General features: G+C 40.5%; 4 protein-coding genes across 4 annotated transcripts; 3 read left to right on the forward strand and 1 right to left on the reverse strand.

Annotated features, from left to right (window-relative positions):
• Positions 1–3,341: 3,341 nt before the first annotated feature.
• AK88_01287 (uncharacterized protein) lies at positions 3,342–8,477 on the forward strand (the record flags this gene model as incomplete). The annotated part of the gene is made up of 1 exon (XM_012478923.1): positions 3,342–8,477. One exon carries the CDS (start codon positions 3,342–3,344, stop codon positions 8,475–8,477), a length of 5,136 nt encoding a protein of 1,711 aa, XP_012334346.1.
• Positions 8,478–8,945: 468 nt separating this feature from the next.
• AK88_01288 (uncharacterized protein) lies at positions 8,946–9,665 on the reverse strand (the record flags this gene model as incomplete). Its single annotated transcript, XM_012478924.1, has 1 exon — positions 8,946–9,665. One exon carries the CDS (start codon positions 9,663–9,665, stop codon positions 8,946–8,948), a length of 720 nt encoding a protein of 239 aa, XP_012334347.1.
• Positions 9,666–11,295: 1,630 nt separating this feature from the next.
• AK88_01289 (uncharacterized protein) lies at positions 11,296–11,871 on the forward strand (the record flags this gene model as incomplete). Its single annotated transcript, XM_012478925.1, has 1 exon — positions 11,296–11,871. The coding sequence occupies one exon, from the start codon at positions 11,296–11,298 to the stop codon at positions 11,869–11,871; it is 576 nt and encodes a 191-aa protein (XP_012334348.1).
• Positions 11,872–14,690: 2,819 nt separating this feature from the next.
• On the forward strand, positions 14,691–23,828 carry AK88_01290 (uncharacterized protein; the record flags this gene model as incomplete). The annotated part of the gene is made up of 1 exon (XM_012478926.1): positions 14,691–23,828. One exon carries the CDS (start codon positions 14,691–14,693, stop codon positions 23,826–23,828), a length of 9,138 nt encoding a protein of 3,045 aa, XP_012334349.1.
• Positions 23,829–24,277: the final 449 nt, after the last annotated feature.

The raw sequence follows: 24,277 nt of genomic DNA on the forward strand, positions 1-24,277 counted from the left end.
TTTTTTTTTTTTTTTTTTTTTTTTTTTTTTTTCTCCCGCTACATGCCTACTTGTTTAGTAAATAAAAATGTGTGCATATGAGCGACTTTTACTCGTGCGGCTGGTGAGTCTTCACTTGGAGAAAATGACAACAGCGCGGAAAGTGCCAAGTTTGTCGTACTGCCAGGAGAAAATCGGACCGTGCGGTCAAGGAACAGATAAACAGGCTGAAGGGGACAGCTAGCCAAAGGGGGGAAAAAAATAAATAAATAAACAGGCAAAACAACATGTGCACAGGACAACAGTATATAGAGAGACTCCCACCGAATGAGCAAATTTGAAAGGCCATAGAAAGGCATTTTTTTTTTTTTTATGGAGGGCCCCAGACACACGATGTACCTTGTTATGCACTGTTATCAAGCCACCTTATTGCCCTAATAATTAACTTTATATACCCAATATATAAGTGACATATTTGAATTTGTGTTTCGTAGTGTTTCGTAGTTTTTCGCAGCGTTTCGTGGTATTGCGCTGCGCCGCTTTTCATCGCTCCATTTCGTAACGCCAGTGTGTAAAGCAATACAACTGCTATACGCATGGACATCCTGTGTGTACCAAACCCGGTACTCTGCCCCGAATGAAGAAAATTTTGTTTACAATTCATTTTTTTTTTTTTTTTCATATAAAAGCGCACTCTTAAAAGCCAAATAACATTCGAATTAAATTTCATTTTTAATATTTGAAAAACAGAATGCTTAAATTGAGGTAGTGCGCATTTGCTCAGGTAAACCGGAACAAAGCCAAAAGAACAAATGTCCTCTGCGAAAGTGGCAGCGAAGAAGCGGAGCGAGTTGCGTAAAAAGAGGGGGAAAGATGTGTACATGTGAAAAGTCCCCACGAACGCGAAAAATTTTAATTAGCTGTTCGTCGCAGTTAATTCGAAATGTAGGCATACAACGTAAGCAGAGTGCAATGGCAACGTAGAGCTGAAACACACCACCTATGTTTTACTCCCCTCTAGTTCTATGCCACCAATACGACATTGTGGCGCGCAAACGATGCGGTAAGTTATTTCCCGTAGCAGGCATATGAAGGCATAAAAATGTGCATACACATGTGTTACCATTCTTTTATTTTACACAACATGTAAGGAGATGCACGTTCAAAAGGTGAGCTCATGAATGTTTGCACACACACCAATTGTTTAGAATTCTCCATTGGAGATTAATCAGAAATGTGCACCCTTCCCGTCAAAATTTTTTTTTTTTTTTTACCCTTTACCAAATGGAAACAATGTTTCTCATATTGCACTACCATATGCGTATTTTTACCAACTTTTTGCGATGCACTGGGGGGCCTTTGGACAATACCCTTGTTGCAATTGTCAGTGATTTTTTCGGGCAGGAATATATGTAGAAATATGAGGTGTTCATTCGTACGATGCTGCGTGTAAAAATAAATGCCTCACAGTTTTTTTGCCATGGCACGCTTTCGGTGGAAAATGCGAAACAGCTGTATATTTGCGCAATCAATGAAAAAAAAAAAAAAAAAAAAGACAACCATGGGTTGTGACATAACGTAGGCAATATATAAATTTAATTTCTTTCGTTCCTTTTGCTAAAAGGTTCAGGGTCCAGCAGGTTGGGTTGTACAAATGCTTTTACCCCATCGGTATACAGCAAAGGTGCAAAGATACACATTTTGCGATAAAACGAAAATGGAAAGAAATAACCCTATTCAGTTGCGAAGGGATAAAATATTTTAATGTTGGTAACATGCAGAATTGTGTGCCATAATTTTTTTTTTTTGTTCTGCACACATAACCATTTAAAGGGAAAATTAAAAACAACGACACCCACAACAACAACCTATTTTTTTTTTTCCCCCCATTTTACACTGACCTTTTTTACTAAAAAAAAGCAAAAAAGACGTGTCATTTTTACCTTCACGAAAGGGAATAATACACGCGCGTAGAAAGTGTTGTATTCATTTTAGTTGGTGAAACACAAATGTGTGAGAAATGCAGCAAAATTGCTAAACTGTACGTGGTCAATTTGTTCAGCGTTCACTTGTAACGTGTACTCTACAGTGTGTATAAATCACCGTCGCTGTTTTTTTTTTTTTTTTTTTTTTTTTTTTTTTTTTTTTTTTTTTTTTTTTCTAGCTTTTTTTTTTTTTTTTTTTTTTTTTTTTTTTTTTTTTTTTTTTTTTTTTTTTCCCTTCTGCCTTTATGTACATATAACTGCACTGTCGTTTGAAATGGTCGTTCAGCTGTGCCAAGGAAACGTTAGCGTTCGCACAAGTCAATATACACACGTGAATGTACGTGCGTGTAACCGTAATTACACATGCGTGTGCGCGAACAGACTTTCTGCACATGGGCACTTGCCCACTCCACAGTTTTCTTCCCCCACAAATGTTCCATTCATGTGTACATCAGACTTGGCGATAATTTTCTCCCTTCCAGCAAACACTGCTACGAATAATCTACCCAACTTTGACGTTCTTATTTCTGTGAACACTTTGGTTTTTTCTGTACAAATTGATCTTCCGTTTGGGAATTTTTTTTTCTTTCAATTCCTGCGTAGGATGGAATGATCATGCAGAGTGTGTTTTTTTTTTTTTTTTTTTTTCCCATTTTCCACTTTGTTGTTTTTTTTTTTATTTTTGCAGAAGTGCCAAAACTGGCGCCTACGACAAACAACCCCGCGGCGTGTGGCAGGGGTGAACAGTTCTGCAAAGAAAAAAAAATAAAAACGCCTATTTTTCGCAATCTTTAGTTTCCTGTGTTTTAACGAATTTTTCTTCCTTTCCTCCTTGTTATTATAAAATTCATTACAAGTGTAAATTTCCCAACTTTATTGTTTTTTTTTGTCCTTTTTTTTTTTTTTTTTGCGACATGCGAACGAATATAACGTAACAGAATTGCAATTTTTTTCACAACATGAGTGTCACATGAAACTGCCTTTTTTTTTTTTATTTTTTTTTTTTCCTCTTTGTTAAATCGCTTTTATAATGTAGATTGTTAGATTTTGCTCTGCGGTGACACTATGCATTGGTGTGTATGTGTACAAACGCGCAGATCTATGCATACATTTGCGCGATATACGTACACACAGAATGAATACTTGTAGGCGTGGGAGTCACACTTTTATAAAATTTTTTTAACTCAACCGCAACCTGCTTCTATCACTAAGTGTTGGCTTTCATGACCTTGTCGTCCCACACGCCCCTTGGCAAATGTTCGAAACATTGAACAAAACCGTTCAGGCGCAAAAAGGGAAGTGCAATGATATGTCCTACACATTGTTCCACTTCTAAACGTTTTGCATTTTTTCAAGAAAAGGAAAAAACATTCCGCCATGCAAAACATAATTGACACGTACGAAATAATTGGGAAAATCGATGACCAGAAATCCATTTCCTCACACAGTTTGCTGAGCCATGAGGAGTCTCATGAAGAGTCCCTGGGTGCAGGGGGGTACGACCCCAATTTGAACAACGCGGATGGGAAAATAATAGAAAGTACGCTAAATGAGGAAGAGGCTGAACAAGCGAACAAAGAAAACGGGTGTGAAAGGTACAATGTGAAGTGCGCAAAAGGGGACACCAGTCAGTCCAAAAGTTGCACTATGGAAAATATGAAAAGAGAGTTGGAGGGGGAGACAAATTCTGGCAACTTAAATGGTGGGAGCCAAAGCAACTTGGCGAGCATCCACGATGGTGTTGCGAAAGCAGAAGCAACTAAGGTCTTCCCCCCGGAAAGCAAAAAAAATGACAATATGGAGGATACTCTAAATGGGCATACCACCCATGGAGCAGGCCGCCCCCCTACTGCGGACAACCCGAATAGCAACTGCAAAAACAGCTGTAAAAAGCATTACAAGGTGTTGATACACGCACCTGCCTGCTGGAAGGGAGAAAAGTTTAACTCCACCCCCTTCATTTTTGTATACGACAAATCAACTAACTTTTTTACATATAGTGAGTCTCCATTAGAAATTGAGAAATACATAATTGATACGAGTGCAGACAATTTCGAAAATAGGGTATTGACAATTATTTTTTACGACTCCGTTTTTGCCTGCACCACTTCATCCCTTCTTCTGAAAAACAACAAAGGAGATATTCAAAACTTACCCAAGCCACTGAGCGTATTTTACCTCCCCCTAAGCAAGCTAGACTTATGTAACGATTCTGTTAAGTATAGGTTGGCTCTCAGAACGAACAGTATCCTTTGCGATGTAAATATAAAAGAAGCCATTAGCTTGTTCAATAATAATTCCAAAATAGCAGGACCAAATGTAAATAAGTTCAGCTTACATTTTATTTTAAAAAATAGAAACTACAATGACAATGAGCCATATAGCTACCTGAATTATCAAACGAAGTTTTACGGGTTACCCAGATCTAACCTCTCATCATGTGTGCAAAAATATACAGGGGCAAATATGAATAGGGCCCCTAGCCATGTGGCCAATAGGTATTTAACCAAAACGTCAAAGAGCCAAGTGCATACCTTTACAAAAAACCAGACGGATCCGAATCAGTTTGTTTCCCTAGAGAGGTTAAAAAATAAATGGGAAAATTATAACCAGGCGAATAATGAGAAGACGACTCAACAACATTCCGCATACACTCCCTTGAAGAAAAAGGACACGAAACTTACTTCGTACGATGTACCAAATGATAGTGAATCGTTTGTTAGCAGAGTCAAATCGGAGGTGGCTCGTCAGGAGGCCGCAATGGGTAGGAAACGATCAGCTGGGAAGGATACTCCAATGTATGGCGAAGCGAACAATGAGAAAGGAAACGAAGTTAAGAGGAACCTTAATAGAAAGAACACTTACAATACTACTGCAGAGATGAACACGTATAATTATTCGAAAATCAAATCGATGTATGAACTGATAAATGCTAGTAAGGAAAAGTTGTCAACCGATTTCGATGTGAAGGATGACGTATTCCCAGAAGACAGCGCGTCCATGATAAACGTTTTTGAAAAGGGGTCCATATTGTCTGAAAGAGGAAAGCAGGGTATGGAGAGGGGAAGCACTTTGACCAGCAATATGAAGGCCGCCAACGATATGTACACTCGCGTGAAGAGTGTCATGAAGAAGGGTGGTGATGCTAGCCGAAACAATGGAGATAACTTTGGGGAGGGTTTGGAAGGGCAACCAGAGGAGCGAAACCGGGAAGGCGACTTGGAAGGCAACGCAAAGAGCCAAGTTGACCATATCGCAGAGCATAGGTCGGTGTGTTACTCCCAGGTAGACAACTTGAGGTACTTCAACGCTAACAACTCTGTTTGCTCATCCTACGGGATGAACGACGAAAATGTCATTCTGGCCATGAAGGAGATTAAGCAATGGATGGAGAAGATAGAAGACAAAATGAGTACCATCTCATGCGACAAAAGCGACCTGAATGCAGCAGTAGGACAGAAGGAACACACAGATAGGAGATACAACAAAATTATAGCCTTCCTATTTAAAACCATCAAAAATAACATAAGGCTGAAAAATAAGTGCATATACAGAACCTGCTATCTGAACATACGAAATCTGTACTTGTTAAAAAAAAATGAAAAAGTCAAATTTGAAAATAAACTCTTGATGAGGAATTACGGCAAGCTAAAGTCCAAATACAGAAACGTACTTGTGAATCTGTGCAAAAAAAATTTACTTATAAAGTACTATTCTATAAAGGACAAATTTCAATACAGCAAAAAATACGAAAATATGATGAGACATTTACAGCAGGAAAAAAATGACCTACTTAGCATTATAGAAGAGAAGAAATACCTGCAGGAAAACAGCCACAATATCAACTTGGTACTTTCTGAGGAGTTAAAAAAGGCGCAGGAAGATAAGGAGTCCATCATTAGCAAAAATTTCTTCTACAAAAGTGAAACGGATAAAGCTACCACCAAGTGTATAATGTTACAGCAGGAGGTGGACCGCTTGAACGAGGAGCTAGAATGTGCAAAACGGGAAAATGAACAGGCGAAGACAGGCACGGGACAGATCAAATTGGAGACGGAACAACTCAAAATTGAGAGAGAGCAACTAAGAATAGAGAGGGAGCAACTCAAGATGGAGAAGGAGCAACTGAAAATGGAAGCGGAGCAACGCAAACTAGAGAAAGACGCCCTCATAAAGGAGCTGGGAGACACGAAGGCGAAATATTTCAACCTTACAGGGATACTAGAAGGAGAGGAAAAAATGTACAGCCAAAAGGTACAAGAGATGGAAAAAAAAATCGAAAATTTGACGGAGGAAAAAAATACACTCATTAGCGAAATAAAAGGAGAAATTGATAACTACACAAAAATGCTAAGCGAAAAAGAAATGGAAAATACCAAAATGAAAGAGAAGCTGAAGGAGTTAAAAAATGTAGAGGACAAATACAAAGACACGCAAATCAATTTTGATTCGCTTAAAAAAGAATTTGAAAAATCATTTGATGAAGTCCAAATTATTTTAAAAGAAATGATACAAAAGGAGAAGGAGTACACAAAGAAGTACAACAATTCCATTAAATCTTTAGAGACGGAACATAACAAGGTTGTGGAGCAGCTACTCAACGAGAAGGAGCAATCCGTGACAGAAATTAATTACTTCAAAGATGTGTGCCATAGTCAGTGTAATAAAATGACCACCTTTGATGAAAGCCTAAGCGCAGCGGAAAAATTGCTAAACCATGTTCTGTCTCAGTACCCACAACTGTTCAACGATTTTAAAGTCAGCTCCAGAAACAATGTACTAAATAAGTCCTTTGGAAAAATGCACTACGAAAACATTCAAGCTGTGCGAGATAATATTAAACTAATTAGAAAATCCTTGAGTCAATTCAAGATGAGCTATAAAAATAGTTCCTTCAACTTCCAAATGGGATCTGAATACACCAGAAAGTACTCGACCCAGAAGAAGGGCAGCTTGTCGGCCGTCACGGGAAATAAAAGAATGAACAACATTTTGAGGTACTACGAGAGTTATCACAGATGTGCTAATGAGGAAGGGCAGCCATACGTTGAAGACGAACCCTTATGTGAAGAGCAATCCAGCAGGAGGAGATCCATCAGCAATAACAGCGCTAGAAATATGTCCATCATTTCGAACACCACGAAAAGTATCAACTTGAAAAACAAAATCGATTCGTACAATGCCCAGATGCAAAAAAATGTCTCTCAAAGTAGATGCAGAAGTGGATCCGTTAGTGGCAGGCAAAAGGGGTCCAGAGTATATGACGACTTGAAGAAAAGAACCTGTAGCAGACAGGGAAGCCATGATGAAGGGGCTCCAAATAAGGGCCTAGAAGACGGCAGCTTGGGTGATCAGCTAACAGAAAGGGACTCATTAAGATACACCAAATCGAAAAGAGAAGAACTCCGTGAGGAAGTGACAAAAGGGGGTCACCTTTCTGCGGGAGAACCCTACGAGACTGCGATGGAGTGGAACATAGACCACAGCAACGGGGTCAGGGGGCCTAGCGACGTGAGACGCGTAATTGGCATAGGAGACCTTGATAGTACAAATTACCCAAACGACATAGACGAGCTGAACCACATCGATATTGTAAACATGTACGAGGACAATGGCTACTTCAACGAGGGGGATGCTACCAATGGGTCCTCCCCGCAAGGCGCATCGAACACTCCCTCGAGCGCCCCATCCAATCCAGCCGAGACAGACGCAGAAGCAAAGAAAAAAAACGACGCGAAGGAGAATTACGAGTTTGACAAAAACAACTTCAAAGAAATCATATCCTTTATTGAACAAAACGTTATAAAAAATTCAGAAACTCTAATTACAAGTGGGAAGGTTAGGAAGGATGTGGATGTTTGGAAAGGAGTTTCTGGGAAAGGATCCCTGGGTGAGAATTACAAGGGGGAAAAAGAAGCTATGTGCGAAAATCAGGAACAACCCGTTGGTTATGTTAAGGCGGAAGACAAGGATAGATCACCCAGGAGGGCAATAAAGGGTCAGAACAATATATATCAATCTGATGCAAGCAAAAAAACAGGAACGTTTAAGTACACAGATAAGGTGACCAAACACGTTTCCGACAACAGCGTTGTGAAAAGTGTTAGTAATAACTCCAGGGCGACTAGCAGTTTAGGTCTTATGGTGAACAGCAAGGGTGGTCACGTGATTGCACTGCCAACTGGGCAGCAAAGCAGCAGAACCAAGAACTCAAGCAACACCACATCTGTGACGAAAACGGTAGTCAGCAGCTCCAGGAAAAATTCCTCCATGATATACAGAAAGGGAAGCGAAAGTAGCACCGTCAGTAATAACAATGAGAGTGGGGTGAAAGGGCATATTAGTACTAACTATAGGTATAAGGGTGCAGATGAGTATGGTAAACATTTGAAAAAAGACAACTCGGACCTTCTCAAATACGCCAAGGGGTCCGTAGTAAAGAAGAGTATAACTGCGGACAAGGAATGGAATACAAGTAACAACGCGAATAAACCAGCTCTTTCGAGGACCTAAATGGTTAGACCACTTCGTACTTATCTGTCTTTTGTTCCATATCATTAGAGCAGTTACCAAGCCCGCAAGGGGAAGGGGGGGTTCGCGCCAAAGTGTACTCCGTTAATGAGCCTCAGCGGAATGAAAATTTATTTTATTTTTATTTTATTTTTTTTTTCCACCCCTCATCCGTAGTATTTGTTGTACGTTTTGCACTTCGCTTGGCATTTCGCTCTGCATTTTTGTTTATAATCTAACACGTAACATATAAATTCTTTTTAACTTTTTTTTCAAAAAGGAGTTTAGGTTTGTAATAAGGTTATTGGGGCGGGGGTAATGGTTTAGGCACATAGGCAACAGCAGGTGAGCAATTGTCGCGGCTAAAAAAAAAAAACATTGCCGAGATGACTCCACCCACGCGCATGAGCATATATACCCCACAGTTGTACATGCAAATAGGGGTGAAGGCGAAGGAGTTGCAGAAAAACATCAGGAACCCTCGCTTTTCATGAGCTTGAGGAGGACCTGCTTCATGCGGCTGTTCTCCTTAAAATATTCACCCTTTTCCAGGTCCAAATATTGGAATACCTTTTGCCAAGTTTTGTTTTCCAAATTTTCTTCCTTTTTTTTTTCTTCATTTTTTTTCTTTTTAGACATTTTTTTTTTCTCTTCAATTACAACGGCCATTTCTTCATACCATTTTTTTAAGTCTTCCGCAGCTTTTTTTTTTATTTCGATTTTTTTATTTCTTTCGTACTCTTTCCTTTGTTCTATCCTTTTTAGTCTTTCAGTTTCCCACGTGGTTGATTGTTCTGTGTCTGATATGTCGGATTCCTTTTCGTAAAATTGTTCATATGCATTTTCGAAGGACATTTGGCTGTCCTTCTTAAATGACGTTGTAAATTTATTGGAGCTATCATTTTTGGACTCTCCAAAATTGTACTTCTTACTGCTACTAACTGTTTCGTCTACCTCCCTTTTCGAAACATTCTGGTCGCTGTAAATGCTGTTGAGCGACATGTTCAATTCGTTGTAGTTGGAGCTCTTCTCCATAAGGCTATCATTCAGTTCGTTGGATAATCCTAAGTCCTCACTCATTTCGTACCCTCCGTTGGGTGCCTCTATGTTCTTTTCTTCCTTGGGACCTCCCTTGCTGCTGCTATCATACCCGTTGAAGTTGAACTGGTCAAAGTCATTCATATCGCTCATCTTGACGATGGGTGAGGGTGAAATTTTGTATCCAAGTAGATGGTATGCACGCAAAACGTACACACTTGAAAAAACAAACCAGCCGCTACACCGATAGGCAGTACATTACGCAAAGGGATGCCCTTGGCGAAAAACAAAAAAAACGTAAAAAAAAAAACGACACAGTTGCAACGTTGAGTGAATGTCCAATCGGATCACGAACGCACCTTTACAACGCAAAGAGCAGATAACAACAAAAAAAAAAAAAAATGTAGCGACTGTGAAGGAGACCTTTTTGCGTGTTGTGTCAAATTCCTTCTTTAAAGCGCGTTTTGCCAGGTCACAAGGTTAATTGCATAATGTGAGATGCCCGAGAACACGTGTAACGCAGGTACATGCACTTGCGTAGCTATGTACCTCTTGTGGCGTAATTGCCAAAGTATGCCACATGGAACATCCTTTTTGCAAGCAAGGTCGCAGGGCGAAAACTTGCTTTCCTTTAACCATGTGAAAGCGCCAGTGGGAAAGGCATAACCAACCACCCCCCTGTTAGCATTAGGATGATAATTCACCTGTATCTTAAATCATGCAGTACTTCATGGCTGCGCTTATAAACATAAAAACTCTTCAAACGCGCACAAATTGATAAATCGACATGGCTATATTTTTTTCTAACCCTCATAGGGCAATGGCAACGGTATGTCAACTTATCCGTTTCATTTTTTATATCACTTAAAAAAAAAAAAAAAAAAAAAAATTGCCGAGTGGAACTCTCAATATGGATTAGTGCATATCGCACGCATAGCCTAAATCAAGGCGAGTATAAAAAATATATATTTTTTTTTTTGTTCAAACCCAGCGGCTTTCCATTTTGTGAACAAAAACCGTTCCAGGAAGTTTCCCCGTGCAACGTTACGTGAAGAACTCAGGTTAACATGCCGGAGAAAATAAAAAAAGAAAGGGTTTGCAAAATTGGCATTCAGCGGGAAAGAGGAGCAGCTTGTACAGTTATATAAACATACATATATATTATTTTTTTATTTTTTATTTTTTTTTTTTGCATCCCCATTCGATTCGTATTGTTTATAATTCCACCTTAAATTTGCGTTATATATATTTTACGAGCGCCCAACATTACCCTACATAGGCCATTACAGCATAGTCATGTGATGAACCCTAGTATTGCTCCGTTTTGCATATGTGTAGCTCATCGCTTTGCATAGCTTTGATGGGTCGTATGTACATGCTCCATCTTTCTATACTACCCCATTTTTAAGTCGATAACCCCAGCCGACTGCGCACGTGCATCGTTGTTTGTGGTCAGCTTTTTTTTTTCTTTTTTTTTTCCTCCCCGCCGCTTGGCACATCAATTGTGGAGGAATCATTTCCAAGTTGCCCCCTCACTAGGCGTTGGGGTTTAAATAAAACTGCCCCTAATAAGCACACACACGTGTGAGTATATCTAGATAAAGACAAACAAACGGACGGGCGACAAGAGCACCGTACAACGGGAGAAACCCTCACTGCACGACGTCGCACTGCACAAGACAGTCGCAACAAACGAGCTGATCGACATTTGCATCCGTGCGCACTACTCCCCATCTGTGCATAAACAAATTTCCCCGCTGAGACAAAAAAGAAAAAAAGGAAAATGAGTAGATGGGATTTCAACCTTAAGAAATATGATGAAAAATGTGAAGGCACGACGGAACCCTTTGGATACAAATTCGAGAAGGACGTGAGAGGATCATACGGAGCTGGAGACAGTTACTTGAAAGTGGAAAAAAATATAAACAATTTACATAAGATAAACAAAAACGAAGAGAACAAATCATCCACATCATCTTCCATGAGCGAGAAGGTGCTCGAAAAAAAAGCTTGGGGAATTTGTCTTAATGCATTCAAAGGATTAGTGATGAACATATTTGTTATGTTCATGTCAGGTGGCGCGTCAGGGATCTTTGGCATCATTTTTATTGTGTACTCAGTGTATAACATTTTAAAATCTTTATTGAACATCAATGATGCATTTAAGAGTGTGGAAACTAATTCCAACCAGAAATTTTTGCCACAGAAAATTTGCTTTGCCATTTTAAATTTTCTTGTTTTTCTGTACATTATGAATGTGTGCTCCAACAGTGGATTACTGCCCATACGGTCTGCTGATTATTTTTATTTCATTCCTCACCAGACGATTCGGCAGAAGGCCATGTCGACTGTTTTTTAGTGCCCGCCACATCGTCCTTGCGTTTGGCGTGCTTTCTGTGCACCTGTTTTTGCCAAATCCCCTTATACCTCTTATGTTACACCTGTCAATTAACACCAACAACTTTTTTTCCCTTTTTTTTTGTGTATAAACTCGACCTTTGTTTTTTTTTTAAAAGTTCCTAATTGCCCAACAAGGAAATGTAACACTCGGTGTGTTCGTTCGGATATACCCCTTCCCACACGTTCTACCATAGGGGAATTTAAAAAATTGTGAAAAAAATTCCCGCATCCCTTTTTTTTGCGCTTCATGGGAAGCAGAAGTGTTAACCGAGTTGGAAACCACCGTCCTGTGTAGACCTGCATGCGGGCCCTTTACACGGGGCAGTACTACATTGGGTGCATGTACACTTGAGTGGAAACCAACAAGGAGGGGGAAAAAAAAAATATGTCCAGGAGAAGGATGAAGGTGAATTTTGTCCACTGTTTAAACCCCCTCTTTAGGAAGTCCTTGTCCACTTTTTTTTCGCCTGACTGCTCGTGGGTGTACATACGTCTGCGCGTACATGGGAAGTGGTGATACAGGGAAATGTATGCCCCCACAAGGGACTGTACATTAATATGTATATATTTATACGTACACATATACATATGCAAGCTTCACCCTTGCATGCGTTTTTATTTTTGCAGATCACTTCTCGCGCTATATAGCCAACTGGCACTCAATGTTACGTACAGGACATGCCAGCAAAAGAATTTAACTTCAATTTTGTGAAAATCGATTTGCAGCGAGGACACACACGATTGTGTGTATGGGCCTTCAAAGGCATGCAAAACCATGTGCCCGCGCGTACGTACATGCATATTGTGCACAGGAAAATGTAAATGCCGTAATTTCTTTTTGGGCAATGTCATCCTCATGGAAACTGAGAATGGTGTAAAACAGTCTGGTCATTTGGCTTGATTTGATTTGATGTTTTTTTTTTTTTTTTTTTTTTTTGTAACATTTTTGAGCTCATTGGGGGAATATACACGCATGACAGTGAGCAGTGGAAATATGTGCAACCCCATTTTTGTACACACTTGCTGGTGTGATCTACAGCATACCTTACAATTTTCTCGTTTTTATGTTAAAAAAAAAAAATAGAGTGTAAAAAGGCTCCCGCGTAAAAGTTGCTTAATCCATGCGCAAGAAAAAGGTTACAAAATTTTTTTACGTTTAAAATTGGTCAAATGTGTTTCGCGTACGTCGCTACAAAATTTCGCAACATAATTTTTCGTGTGTTTATTTTCGCGTCCTCACTGTCACGATTAACAAATTTGTAACAAATTTATAATTAACGAAGCATCCTATGCATGCATATCATTTGCTTAATTTATTTGCCTTTTCATTTGCTTATAGGTTTCTTACATATTTGCCTTCTCATTTTCTTACGCATAATTTGCCTTTTCATTTGCCTATAATTTTCCTACATATTTGCCTTCTCATGTTCTTTACACGCATATAATATGCCTACTTATCTGCTTACACATAATTTGCCTACTTATTTGCGTATTCGACGGTGACCCCGCGGTGTCAACATTAAGGCCTGCGGACATCCCAACTGCGGAAGCAGAACGCCCCAATGCTCCACAGGTAATTGGAGGCACGAATTAAACTCGACATACCACAGTTTGTAGCTCCCCCCCCTGAATTTTCCACCGCCGCTGCGGTATGCGCGCACTTTTTTTTTTTTTTTTTTTTGCGAGGCGATTTGGAAGGAATTAAAAAAACGCAAAAAATACGCGAAAGGGAAAGTGTAGAAAAAAATAAGCAAAATTTAACCAAAGTGAACAAAAATTAAAACAAGTGAAAAAAAAAAAATAAAATAAACAAATGAACAAATAAATGTGTAAAAAAAAAGAAAAAAAAAAAAAAAAAACGACGACAAAAGGAATAACGAACAACGAAACAACAACGAACAACCAAAACAGCACGCAGTTACATTCTGCATTCCTTTCTTCCTCGCTGGGAGCAAAAAATCACGCGTTTGAGCTAACACGTAAAAGTGCAGAAATCAGCCGCAACATTAGTGGCAGTTGGAAATGCTGTATTCATAAACGTCGGCTAAAATATAACGCAACTGTTGGGTGCAGTCGTACATATGCCCCCGTGAGCACCTGTGAGGAATCGTGTACTCCTGTATACACATATGTATATGTTTGTCCTAGCACATATTCATATGCGCCATCCTACGCATACACTTACACATGTGCATCAAACTGGTGCGTTGCACATCCACACTGAACTGCTTAAAACATATTCGAAATTTTTTTTTTAGCCTTTAAATTAGTTCCCTTTTTAATACGTTAAAAAATTAATTTCAAAAGTTTTAATCAACGTCCAGTCTGTTTTTTCTACGTCTACAAGGAAGATTTGCTGCGAATAGCGCCACTTCATTTCGCTGCACCGTCGCCTTCGCGATTTGCAGAACTCGCCTTTTTTTTTATTTTATTTTTTTTGTTCATAGGACATGCGTGGAGGCACACGCGATTGTTTTGTGCATATAAACGTGTGAAAACATACATTTATTTTTTACTTTGCCTGGCCGGTAGACCTCGATTCGAAACATATTGCCGCTCCCCTGTCTCTGCTCACATATGTGTACTGTACTCATGCGCGCAATTCCTTAGACCATGAGCACCACCACCCAATTACGCCCCTCCAATTAGTCTTGTGACTCTCTTGTGGCAGCGTGTGTTTGCTTCTTTGCGTCGCTGCGCCTTATTCTCCGACTTGGTGAACTCGGCAGGGAATTCCAAGTGTCTACTTGGCTTCTCCAATTAGTAGGTAACAAAAAGATGAAGGAGGAAAGGAACGACGAGGCGGATACGCAAAGCATGAACGAGCCAAGTTGCGACACACCGGAATTGACTGCGCATTGTGGGAATAAGGCTAAGAAGATGAAGAAAACGAAGAAGAGGAAGGCCAAGCAGGCCGAGCATGGCCTATACGACAGCAGAAATGAAAAGGACGCATGCGGAGTAGGAGTCGTGGCAGACATCAATGGAAAGAGCTCAAGGAGTGTTATCCAGAAGGCCATGCAAATACTATTGCGTCTGAGTCATAGAGGAGGAGTTCAATCGAACAACGGAGATGGAGCAGGAATTCTGGTGGGTATGCCACATGATTACTTTCAAATGTTAAGTGACACATGTCAGTTGCCATTTCTGCTTCCGGAAAAAGGAGACTACGCAGTTGCGCAAATATTTCTTCCACATAATGAAGAAAGGAGGTTATTTTTGTACCATGAAATTGAGAAGGAAGTGTACAACAATGGACTTGTAGTTCTGGGTTGGAGATCACCAATCCCAGTTCGCAGTGATGTAATTAGTGCATCTGTGAAAAAAAGTGAGCCGTTCATAGCTCAAATGTTTGTATGTAAAAGATCAGTGTTTAAAAATTACGACGATTTTAATATATACCCATTTTCAGATATAGATTTCACAGATGATAGCCATTTGAATTTGAGTAGCTTGCCAGATGATATAGAACTGCTAGCGTTTTTTATAAGAAAAAAATTGGTCAGACATAATGATATGTATTTTTGTAGTTTTTCTTCCAGGACAATTGTTTACAAGGGACTGTTAACCCCTTCCCAAATATATTTATATTTTGAGGATTTACTAAGTGAGCAATTTACATCTTACCTTGCGATGGTACATGTGCGATTTTCTACGAATACTTCCCCCACGTGGTATGCGGCACACCCATTTAGAAGAATATGTCACAATGGAGAAATCAACACCATTAGTGTGAACTCGATTTTATTTCAAGAGAGAATGGAATTGTCCAAAGCACCAAATTCATTTAAATCAGTGTCGATAAAAGATTTAAGACCCATAAATGAGGAGAATTATATTATATATGACAACGACGATGAGATCATTGAAAAGAAGGATACCTTTGAAGATATCATGTTGACAAAAAATAGACTAAAGAAAAAATCGAGGAGGAGATTACTACTCCGATTGAAGAGAGACTTCACATATAACAGCTCGGCCATTCATTATAAAATAAAAAGGGAATATATGAACTCTGACATTAATAGCAATTCGGAGTTTTTAAGCAATGTGAATGAGATGTCTGGGAGCTCATTCGACGATTCAGAGGATCTTTCAGATAAGGATGATAATGCAGCCACTTCTAAACGACTTAAGGATACGAATTCCATTTCACACATGTGCAGAAGTGAGAAAAGCTTTGGCCATGCGGTGAAGACGCAACTGCAACATGGTGAGTCTCGAAAAACCAAAGGCGCTATTAGCTACCCGTCTGACTCTTCCCTGTTCGATAATGCCATTGACTTTTTGACCATGGCGGGAAGAGAAATAGAGCACGCAATTATGATGCTAATGCCAAGGGCATATCAGAAGGATCCAAATATAACTCCACTGGAAAAAGCCTTTTACGAATATCACACATGTATGATGGAGCCGTGGGATGGACCTGCATTAATCATCTTCACTGATGGAAATAAAGTAGGCGCTTCGTTGGATCGTAATGGATTAAGACCTGCTAGATACAGCATCACCAACTATGGACTCTTCGTTTTGTCTAGCGAAACGGGGGTAGTCGATTTGGCTTATGACAAAATTACCCATAAGGGATGTGTATATCCTGGGAAAGTAGTCCTCATCGATTTTAAAGAAAAAAAATTCTTAAGACATGAAGAGGTGTTAAGCAAATTTTTGAAAGAAAAACCATACAAGAAATGGCTAGATCATTATTCTATTCATTTGGATAATATTATCAAACCGGCCTCCAACATGGAGAACATACGAATGAATGCTTATAAATATGGAGCCATATTGAATAAGGAAAGTGCCTATGGAATTAAAGATGCAGAGGAGGCTGACGATGTGGATGACCCTAACGATGAAGCATTAATTAAAAAGTTAAAAGCCTTTGGTTATACGTATGACGCATTCAATATGATAATTTCTCCTATGGTAAAGCATGCCGCCGATGGACTTGGCGCAATGGGAAATGATACCGCCTTTCCCTTTTTAAGTTATATACGGAGAAATCTTCTGTACTACTTCCAGCAAACATTTGCACAAGTGACCAACCCAGCCATCGACCCAATTAGGGAAGAAAATATCATGTCTCTTATGAGCACCTTGGGAAAGGAAGGAGACATTCTCCATTCCAACTACACCAACTGTCAGCGTATATTTATTAATGGCCCCATTTTGAACGACGCACTCTACAATTTGCTCCTCCAGTTGCCAGACTTCCCACACATCATAATAGACATGACAGTCGATTTGAATAAATTGGAAGCACTCATGTCGGGAGAATCTGCGGACGAAGTGAAATTTGATGTGGTGAAAAGTGTGTCTTCACCAAAGCGTAGTTACCATGCAGATGGTAATATCACCTACACATTCAAGCTGGATGAGTACAAAACCAAGCATAACAAAGATGATGTGAATAAAATGAAAATAAAAAATAACATCGTATCAAAATATTTGATTAAATTTATCGATAGCGTGAATACCAATGTTGAAAATGCTGTTAGGAGAGGGAGCCAGCTGATTATTCTCTCACACAGTAACATAAATGAAAGGAGAGTGCCCATATTTTCCATCCTAATTGTTGGTGCGTTACATAAATATTTGTTAAGTAAAAATCTAAGAACCAAGTGCTCTCTCATAGTGAAGGCTGGGGATTGTTTTGAAATACACCACTTAGCAGTTCTGCTCTCATTTGGGGCTGATTGTATATACCCCTTTATCTTGTACGAAAGTTTGCGCTTTATTAAATATGGAGATAATGAGGCCAGGCTTAGTAACCAACAAATGATAAGTAACTACAGACATGCAGCAAATTATGGTATATTAAAAATCATGTCGAAAAATGGTATTTCTACTCTCCCTAGTTACAAAGGATGTGGGTTGATGCAACCGTTGGGTATATCTGATGAAATTTTAAAAAAATGCTTCATCAATGTATGTGACTCGATTATCGGGGGAGTAACATTTGAATTTGTAGAGAAGGAAATTCTGAGAATATTTTACAACGCTTACCCGAAGAGGATAGTAACCCTGCACATTAAAGACCAAATGGAGGAACTCGATGACCATGGGGAGTACCACTTCAGGAGTATTGGCAACACACAAATACATATGAACCATCCAGAAACGATTAGCTTATTGCAAAAGGCAACTCGCACGGGGAGTACAGCTACTTATAAAAAATACTCAGAGCTGCAGAATGAACTCATAAACCATTGTGAGATTAGGGGACAGTTAGAAATAAATTATAAAAAATGCCCTTCTTATAATAAGAAGAAGAAAAAAAATGAACCCATAAATATCCAGTTAGTAGAATCTGTGAACAAAATTTTACTCAGATTTTGCACCGGCGCTATGTCTTTTGGGTCTCTCTCGGAGGAAGCACACACCACGGTCGCCACGGCCATGAATAACATGGGGTTGAAGTCTAATACGGGTGAAGGAGGAGAGGCAGAAGACCGCATTAAGAAGGAGCCTGCCGATGCTAATGGGTCTAGCGAACCCAACACCAACTCAGCCGTTAAACAAATCGCATCCGCTAGGTTCGGTGTTACGGCGTACAGCTTGGTGAACGCGCAGGAGCTGCAGATAAAAGTAGCCCAGGGATCCAAACCTGGAGAAGGGGGAGAATTGCCAGGATACAAAGTCAGTGCGAAAATTGCCTCCGTTCGTAGAAGCACCCCAGGTGTTGGTCTAATTTCACCACCACCACACCATGACATGTACTCCATTGAAGATGTCGGTCAACTAGTCTATGACTTAAAGAATATAAATAAAGAAGCTAAGATTTCTGTGAAATTAGTTTCGAAGCTAGGAATAGGTGTTATCACCTCAGGAGTGGTCAAAGGAAATTGCGAACAAATTTTAATTAGTGGAATGTCTGGTGGCACGGGAGCATCGAAGTGGACGTCCATCAAACATGCTGGTCTCCCATGGGAAATCGGACTAGCAGAGGCGCACCAAACTTTGTGCAAGTCCAAGTTGAGAAAAAGAGTTATATTACAAATTGATGGGCAATTAAAAACAGGGAGAGATGTCATCTTAGGTGCGCTACTCGGTGCAGAATCGTTTAGCTTCTCCACCCAACCGTTAATTGCTTTAGGCTGCATCATGATGAGGAAATGCCACCTCAATATCTGCCCTGTTGGTATATGTACACAAGACCCAGAGTTGAGAAAAAAATTCGCAGGCAAACCAGAACATATAATAAACTTTTTCTTTATGCTAGCAGAAGAGGTCAGGGAGTACTTGGCCAGCATGGGGTTCAGGAAGTTCTCCCAAATTATCGGAAGGTCCGATTTGCTCAAAAAGAAGGACCACTTGAAATATGATGAGAAGAGAAAGTTACTGGACTTCTCCAAGTTGCTCTTCCCAGGGTGGAAATACTATGCAGAAGAGGAAATGAAAGATGTCGTGAAGAAAAGATACAACAAAAATGCACATGAGAAAAAGCGGAAAGTCGGTGGAAGTTATCTCTACTCACGCTCCAAGTACAAGACAGCAGGGTCGCTCTCCCCTGGAGTGAATAGTGCACTAGACAGAATGAGAAGGAAGCAGGTACTCATAAACGAGAATTACAACACGGTGCAGAAATATGATGTGGTGAAGACAGGAGACGATGGTGGCGAACACACGGATGGGATGAACCACGCAGGGGAGACGTGCTCCTCTGTGGGGGAATACGACGAGGAGGCAGCGGCCGATGACGCCGAAGATGAGAGGGAAGACGAGGAGGATGATGAGGAAGAGGATGAAGATGACGATGATAACGATGATGATGAGGACCAGGACGAGGATGAACAGGAGGATGACGAAGAGGAGGATGACGAAGAGGAGGACGAAGAAGAAGAAGTAAGCCCGAATGACTCCGAACAGATGGATGACGCAAACGAACTGAACGGCTCCCTCCACCAAAGCAACGTGCAGGCCGGCCAAGGCAAAAAGGAAAAGACGAAGAACAGACAAAAACAGCTATTGAAGGAAAATGATTTGAACCGGGAATATTCCAAAGGTGAAAGCAGCAAATATAACCTAGCCATAAACAGAAGGAATGGAAAGAAGCCCATTGTGTACACCACCAGCATGAGGAGAAAAAAAATGAACGAGAAAAAAATGCATTCAAGGAAAAATGAACCCAAACCAATGGCAATATTCTGCTGCGAAACGCAAAATCATAAATTATCTGATATCATTGATAGAGAACTTATAAGAAGGTCCAAGATAGCCCTCCTGAATTGCACACCTGTGAATATAAAGATGCCTATAAAGAATACGGACCGAGCAGTGGGAGCCATGTTAAGTTATCATATCATTCAGAAATATGGGGAACCAGGATTACCTATGGATACTATAAAGGTGAAATTTAGAGGAACAGGAGGATTATCCTTTGGAGTATTCCTGACAAGTGGTGTAAATTTTGAACTGGAAGGAGATGCAAATGATTTTGTAGGGAAGGGTCTATCAGGTGGAATTATATCTGTGCATTTCCCCAAAACGTCTTTATTCATAAATGACTGTCAGAAAAATATGATTGCAGGTAATTCCGTTTTGTATGGTGCAACAAAAGGAAGAGCTTTTTTCGCAGGAAGAGCTGGGGAAAGATTTGCAGTTCGTAATTCTGGGGCCATAGCAGTTGTGGAAGGAGTCGGGTGTCACGGGTGTGAGTATATGACGAAAGGCATAGTAGTTGTGCTGGGTGAAATTGGTTGTAACTTCGCTGCAGGAATGAGTGGAGGAATTGCATACGTCCTAGACATTAACAAAAAAAACGTAAATCATCAAATGGTAGATTTGAAAGTATGCAAAACGATGGATGAAAAAATGACTTTAGAAAAATTACTACACGAGCATTACGAAAGGACTAATTCTTATACGGCCAAAGTTCTGCTGCAAGATTTTGATGCTAATCTGCACAGGTTTACAAAAATTATTCCGAGAGATATTAAGCGAGTGCTAACAGAAGCGTGTATCGAATTTGTGAAGACAGGAAATGAAGAAGCCGCGGCAATTCTGGACGACTGGGCTTCCCTCTTGAAAAATGTCGACCAGCCAGAAAACATGTATAAAAAAGCCATGCAATTTTTTACCACCATCTCGGATGATATATCTGGATTGCCCAAAACGCTAGCTTTGAGAAATGTGGATGGACTGATCATATATGACATTTTGCAAGACAATCATAATAGGAAATTATTAACAGTGAAAAATTACACACCTGAATTGAATTCTACTCAAGGCAGTGAACAATTGCAAGGGCATGTCAAGAAGAAAAAATCTTTTGACTTTGAAGGATTTATTCATAACTTACAGATTTGTAGAAAAAATAATCGAAAGTGGAGGAGATTCACAGAAACCTCATTTAAGTGTAACGCCTTTGCTGAATTTAAAAATATTTTCCCAAAAAAGCTAGATGAAAAGTCAAAGGAAATGATAAAAAAATATATTGTCAATGAGAAGTACCTTCTCGATCTTCATCTCAAGTCCTTAAATTCCAACTCCTTTATTGACAGCCTGATTGATAGGGACGAGGGGGAGGATTACATGAACATGAGTCAGAAACAGATGAGCCCTAGTGTGTACTCCTTGAAAAGTTTCCTCTACGCAAATGAGAAAGGCGAGGGAAGTGTCAAGGATAACCAACATGCTGTGAGATCTTCTGATGGTGGGGGTGTTAGGGGAACTTCTACCGCTTCGGCACGCAGCATTGCTGGAGCGTCCGTCTCTTCGGTGGACCCATCCGAGGGCAAATCGTGCTCCACCACCACGCCGGTGACCACTTCCCTAACTGCCACGGAAACCGCCCCACTGAATGGATCTATCCCCGGGCTTTCTTCTGGACCCACTGCCGACCCCACCACCACCGCATGCGCCACCGCCACTTCCTCTCCATCGAAGGATACACGCCACCCGGTGACCAAAGTGAGCATCACGAACACACAAGGAAGTTGCGAGGGGGAAGCCACAGAGTCGGTTATCCCAAACATGAGCCAAGCCAAACCCTTTCTCGCGGTAAACCCGAATAAAGTCACGGGCTTTAAGGAGTACGAACGGTTATCCCACCCGCTAAAAGATATTAGCAGTAGGGTGTTGGATTACTCTGAAATCATCGTCCCCATCAATGCAAAAAGTAAACTCCATAACCAGTTGCTAAAGACACAAGCGTCTAGATGTGTAGATTGCGGAACCCCAACTTGTCATTATCCAAATTCTAGCGGAGGAGGATGCCCTTTAGGAAACAGAATATTTGATTGGAATAATTTAATATACGAAAATGAGTGGAAAAAGGCGTTGGAAAGATTATTAGATACAAATAATTTTCCAGAAATTACTGGGCGCGTTTGTCCAGCGCCTTGTGAAGATGCTTGCGTTTTAAGCATTAATGAAAAACCAGTGTCAATAAAATTTATTGAGTTATCCATCATCGAATGTGGATTTTTAAAAAAATGGATTCAGCCAATTATTCCGCATACCAGGACGGGAAAAAAAGTCGCCATCGTTGGTTCAGGACCAGCGGGACTAACAGCAGCTCAACAGTTGAATAAAGCAGGACATGAAGTAACCGTCTTTGAAAAGGATGAATATTTTGGAGGATTACTAATGAACGGAATACCAAATGTACGACTGGATAAAAAAATAGTAGAGAGAAGGTTAAACATAATGAGGAAGGAAGGAATCATTATGAAAAACAATATCAACGTAGGGGTTGACATAACCTTATCCGAGCTAGCCAAAAATTTCGATGCTGTTTTATTATCTACTGGGTATAAAGTTCCAAGGAAATTGAATATTCCAGGATCGAACTTAAACAATATTTACTATGCTATGGATTTTCTGACCACATGCCAAAAGTCGCTCATGAAATCTGACCTCACAGATGAGAACTACATAGACGTATCAGAAAGACACGTAATTATTTTGGGAGGAGGGAAGACTGCTGTGGATTGTATAAGTTTGGCCATTCGAATGGGAGCAGCAAGCGTTTTGCAATTCACGAGGCAAGATATTCCACCCATGACAAGTACAGAATATTCGTGGCCAGGAGTGAAAAATATATTCAAGGTTGATTATGCACATGATGAAGCGATCATTATCCAAGGGAGGGACCCACGCGAATTCTGTGTTAGGAGTTTAGAGTTTATTCCTTCCAGCAAGGACCCTAAGAGAGTGTCTGGTATTAGGGCCATTAAAGTCAAATTAAAAAAAGTACCTAAGGGCGAGGTGAATAATAAGCATGCAGTGCTGCGGACATCCTCTACGAAATCAACATCTGTCACCGTGCCCACATCCAACAGCACCTCCAGTATGCCCAGAAGCAATGGGGTGCTGTCCAATCTTGACTCAAAGAAGCATCAGACGAAGTTTGGCAAAGCGAAGGGACAGAAAATGTCGTCCAAGAGCGCAATTGGGCAAGCATCCGGGGCAGCGACTGCTAGTGCATCCGCCACCGCCACATCCAGCCGAACCTCCAGCGTAGCGACCAGCTCGCATTCTTCCTCACCGGGAACCACGGACGACATCATTCAAAATTACCAAACGACCAAGGAGTCAAAGGAGTATGTCGACGTCCCTTTCACCGAAAGGATTTACAAAGCAGACGTTGTCATCTTGGCCCTGGGATTTTCCAAGACGGATGACTCCGTATGGCAGAATGACTCCATTAAGATCGAGCTTGATAATTATAACTGTATTAAGACCAAAGTTAGAACTTACCAGACGAACTACAAGAAAATATTTGCTTGTGGGGACTGCAGAGTCGGCCCCAGTACCGTCGTTCAGGCTATAGCCGACGGTCGAGACGTCGCCGCCAAGATCGATGAGTTTCTCATGAATGCAGAATCGATTCTTCCACCCTGCAACACGTACTATTACTACCCCCCCAACTACAAGAGCGTCCCCTTTGGGTCGGCCCACTGGGGCTAACGCCATGGGGGGGATACCACCCAGACGTTGGTGAGCGCATCAATTAGTGTTACCATCTCGGCGTCTATTTCATCCACATATTACCTCTGTTTTTATCCCATTTTTCGTTTTTTTTTTTCCCCCCTAATTTGCGGCTACTTTTCCCGTGCACACTTCACCAACCTTGTTTGTTACGCATGGGAGCATCACTCCATTTGTACGTCCAAACGAAAAAAAAAAAAAAAAAGACGTGGCGCAACAAATTCAGCCACATAGACAACCCCCCAACTGGGAGAATTAATTAAAAATATTCGTAAATTTTGCAAAAAGGCTAAATAAACGAATGCAGTCAGTGGAAGGATTAAAACGAAATAAACAGCAATGCGTGTGTGTAACCCGTTTGGAACAAACAAGGACAAACATTTTGGGGGAAGGCTTAGAAGGCCAGGCGAAGTATTACACACGCATGC

Source organism: Plasmodium fragile, assembly GCF_000956335.1.
Source record: "Plasmodium fragile strain nilgiri unplaced genomic scaffold supercont1.11, whole genome shotgun sequence".
NCBI lineage: Eukaryota > Apicomplexa > Aconoidasida > Haemosporida > Plasmodiidae > Plasmodium > Plasmodium fragile.